The 4,007-nt window shown below is 39.5% G+C and overlaps 3 protein-coding genes across 4 annotated transcripts in view; 1 reads left to right on the plus strand and 2 right to left on the minus strand.

The window, feature by feature from the left end:
- The window catches only part of LOC104967131 (kinesin-1 heavy chain-like), a 102,078-nt gene extending 100,503 nt beyond the window's left edge, over window positions 1–1,575 (minus strand). Inside the window, exon 1 of the mRNA XM_010796547.1 lies at window positions 1,206–1,575. Coding sequence (XP_010794849.1) covers window positions 1,206–1,331 — 126 coding nt within the window. The 5' untranslated portion in view covers window positions 1,332–1,575. The remainder of the gene's footprint in view (window positions 1–1,205) is intronic.
- LOC104966729 (zinc finger protein Aiolos-like) overlaps window positions 1–4,007 on the plus strand; it is a 596,491-nt gene that overhangs the window by 131,895 nt on the left and 460,589 nt on the right. The gene's annotated exons all lie outside the window — the stretch shown is intronic.
- LOC104966738 (SWI/SNF-related matrix-associated actin-dependent regulator of chromatin subfamily E member 1) overlaps window positions 1–4,007 on the minus strand; it is a 180,673-nt gene that overhangs the window by 120,534 nt on the left and 56,132 nt on the right. The gene's annotated exons all lie outside the window — the stretch shown is intronic.

The following is a 4,007-nucleotide window of genomic DNA, read 5'->3' on the forward strand; positions in this document are numbered from 1 at the left end:
ACACACACACACACACACACACACACACACATATATATATATATATATATATATATATATATATATATATATATATTGTATAGGCTAATGATGACAAAGCATCAAGTGCACATCATTTGCAAACTGACCCTCAGGCCAATTTCCTGGTTGATTCAGTAAAGTGGGGGTAATATGGCACTGAATCATTAAAAAGGCATTTCCGTCTGTTGAGGGGAGATTGTGCCCATGTCAATATCCTTATCAAGTGCTGGTTCTGTACGACTAGAGGGCTAATTAGACCAATGAAAAAACACTCGTGTGATCCCAAACTAAATGTTCATATTAAAAAATGGGTAAACAGATATAGTATTTACTCTTTACTAAGTTACGCACAGTTACTAAGTTTGAATGTGTAACTTGTTAGGTTATTAACTATAACGTGTCTAGTCACTTGAGGCTAACGGAACACCACACGCCTGCATTTCAATTGACTTTTCCACTGCCAATGACATTATTTGGAGGCTACCAATTTGACCATTGTTATAATCAATAACAGAATAGTTCAAGGTGTTCTACACAAAATACTTGTTTATGTAGCCAGCTGGTCAGCTAGCTAATGTTAGCTATAATTAAGCAACAGTATTAAAAACTAGCCAGCTAGCCAAGGCCGGCTAATCTGTCAACTACCAGCTGGCCTAGACTGTTAGCCCACTACTAAATCAAAGCTGGCTTAGACTTTATGCTGACGCAAACCGTTCATAATTAATAGCTTCATGGTCACATATGAAAGGCTACTTATCAATGAATTGCATGATAATAGTGCAGTTAGTATAGCGCGAAGGGTTTGTTTGCTGGCGACATTTCCCCCTGTGTGAGTGGCTTTGTTGAATGACAGCTCGCTAGCCGTGACAGGGCAACTGAATAAAGTGACATTTAAACACCAACAGCCACTGGACGTTGCCCATTGAAATGTTTCATTGAATGCTGATGCCGACTATCCATGAGCTGGAGACTCGAATTATCAACGAGTTCAGGAGTGACTGACTTGTTGGCCTCAGCTGAGGGCCAGCGGCGAACAACGGTGAACAGGTCAGCTAACGTTAGCTAACAAGCTAAGGTGCTAACTACCGTAGCTACAAGACAATCAAAAATGGCGTTATTACTGCTGACTGTGCCCTAGGGCTCTGTCTGTCAAATAGCTCCGATCCTTCAATTACACAACTCACCGAGATGATAACGTTGTCTTCCCCTTGAAACTTGGGAATGTACTTGTCTCCTCTGACCACCTCGGAGCTGTTCAGGGGCCTAAAGCGGCACATCACTTTGATGGTGCACTCCGCCGGGTCGGCCATCTTCCACGGTTTACCGAGTGGAAATTCACTGATACAATTAAAGAGGGTCCTGGATCCCAGGGGCGGCCGTTGGGAAGTGGGGAGTCAAAAAAAAGGGAAGCCGAACCCCTCTGTCCCAATATTAGGTTCTGAAAAGAGCGATAAAGTGCTCCGGTGTTGAACAAAAATCCTTGTTTTCCTCTGAATCGCTTCCCCCTCCTGTTAGGAAGCCATGACACCGGTGGATCAGCGCCTCGCCCCTCCTGCTGCCGCCCTGTGGATGTGGATCACAGTGACGTCACCCCGCTCCCCTCCCCACCGCGCTGCTGTGGTTGTCAAATTCTGTGGGAAAATGATTTATGGAAATGAACAATTAAAATGATGAAGGCACTAGCAAATGACAAAGTAGCACAACATGTAGAGTTTACTATATTTTGGTCTGTCATGTTTACCTCTTTACTTAAGATTCCATTGAATATCAGTGGTGGAAGAAGTACTCAGATATTTTACTTAGGCTAAGTAGAAGTAGAAATAATATTATAAAAATACTCTATTACAAGTAAAAGTAATTATTTCAAAATCTTACTTGAGTAAAAGTATATAAGTATTGGCCTCAAAATATATACTTAATGTTCCAAAAGTAGCGTTCATTTGAAATACACCGTATAATACAAGTATGTCAACATTGCACTTAAGTAGCTACAGAATTTGAGTAAATGTAACTATAACATTCCACCACTGTTAAATACAGTATATACCTATATATAGGCCTTTATTGTAGGCTACGCATCACTGTATACCTCAAGGCATGTACATTTGAATTTGGAAAAAGTGCATGTGTGAGGAAAGAGAAAGTTTAATTCTCGACTATAGTCGAACTTTCGGTATTTGGTACTAACAGTGTAATTGTTTTTATAGTAAATTTGAAAAACGTATTTAAAATGTATTCTCAAAATATCTCTTTATTCTCTAAATTATAATGTGAAATATCTCTCCTTATGCCTGGCCCATAATACTCTTCTGTAGCAGCATAATGGGGAGTAAGAATCATGAAATCCTGGTTAAAATGGAGCTACTTTTACTTTTTTTCACACTGTTGTCAATAATGTCAATAATGCCATGCAGCAATATTTGATTGTTGGTTTCATTTTTTATATTATTGACAACCCCAAGAGTTATACCCATGTCATCTAACAAATAAGCTCAATTCAGGAATGAATTATGGGAAATGTGCTTGTAATAATTTGCCATGCCTTTTAAACCATTTTCAGGTTCATCAATCTATGAAGCATGAAAAGCTTTGTTACATGGTGTTATGCTTTAAACCAATTAATCTAACTTTCAAGATCCAACTGTTTTGCAGAAAGTCAAAAATTTTATAATGAACTATAGGGAAATATGCGAGTGCAGCCATAATAAAAAAAGATGCTTCTTACATTTTGTTATGTAAGATTTCCCACAAAGTGGAAGACATGTTATATAAGCTAGTTGAAGGAAAATGCAAAGGAATTAACATGGTGCACACTGGTGCTATTGTTATCCCCAAAAGAGGAACGCACTGTAGCCTGTGACTCAGCTGTCTTCGAGAGAGGGAGGCGCAGCTGTGACACCTCCTCTTAAAATAAAAATGCATCATGTCTGACCTCATTCAACAGATGCCATAATGGAGCAAAAGCTACGACAAACCACTATGGCTGAACACATATTCTGACCACTCCCTGAAACAGCAGAGGGAGGGATATCTTTTTTCACGTTGGAGTGCTTAGCTAATCCAAATACCAGTTCTATGGGGAGAGAGGGTGTGGTGCTTCTGTGTGAGCTCACTGGGAAGTCTGTGTGGTTGTCCTGGAGCAACAAGTCCCCAAAGACCACATTGTCTACTACGTGTCATCTAGACATTTGGTAGAATAAACTGGAGGACTTTTCTGTAATGTGAGCTGGTTTTGTATCTTTAACACATTCTGCTTTGCTTTGAAAGGAAAAAAGCATGCAAGGTGTTAAATAACATTTTATCGGATACTGTCCAGCCCACCCTAACTTTTGTATTTGTATTTATTTATAGAAGGACCATGCATACAAAAACATTAATCTCAGCAAAGAGAAGAGATGCAATATGCCAGATCATATAGCTTATTTCCATCTGTGGTCCTTTCTAATTTGTGCAAACATTTGGGAAAAAAAGCCATTCTGGACAATTGACTTGTGTAAATATATATTTCAGGGGTGTTAAGGAGGTAAGAATGGAGAAACCAGCTCGAGTGTGCTAGAATTTGAAAGTATTCTATACCCTTCATTCAGACTTCCTTACAGAGCCCCTCCTCCAACACACACAAACGCGCATATGACCAATGAGGGCACGAGATAAGTTTGTGCACGAGATGGAAGGCTGACAGGCAGGTAGGCCATCCAATTATCTGCTGCGGGCCGAGGCGTGCTTTTTACAGCGCCACGGCTTCCACAGATGAAATATTTGTATGTATTTATTGTCAAAGCATTCAATATATTCATTGCTATCGGGACGTTAAGAGCATTCCATGGAATATAACAAAAAGTGTTTCTGAAGTGAATTACATACCCCACCTTTAATTAAATTTGCTCAAGTACTTTACTTAAAGGGGCACTATTGTGCTCATATAAGGTTCATATTTTGTGCCTTTAATCTAATGTGACATGTCTCCATGCTTTCATGCTCAAAAA

The sequence above is a fragment of the Notothenia coriiceps genome, unplaced genomic scaffold, assembly GCF_000735185.1.
Source record: "Notothenia coriiceps isolate Sejong01 unplaced genomic scaffold, NC01 NC01_scaffold00037250, whole genome shotgun sequence".
Classification (NCBI taxonomy): Eukaryota; Metazoa; Chordata; class Actinopteri; order Perciformes; family Nototheniidae; genus Notothenia; species Notothenia coriiceps.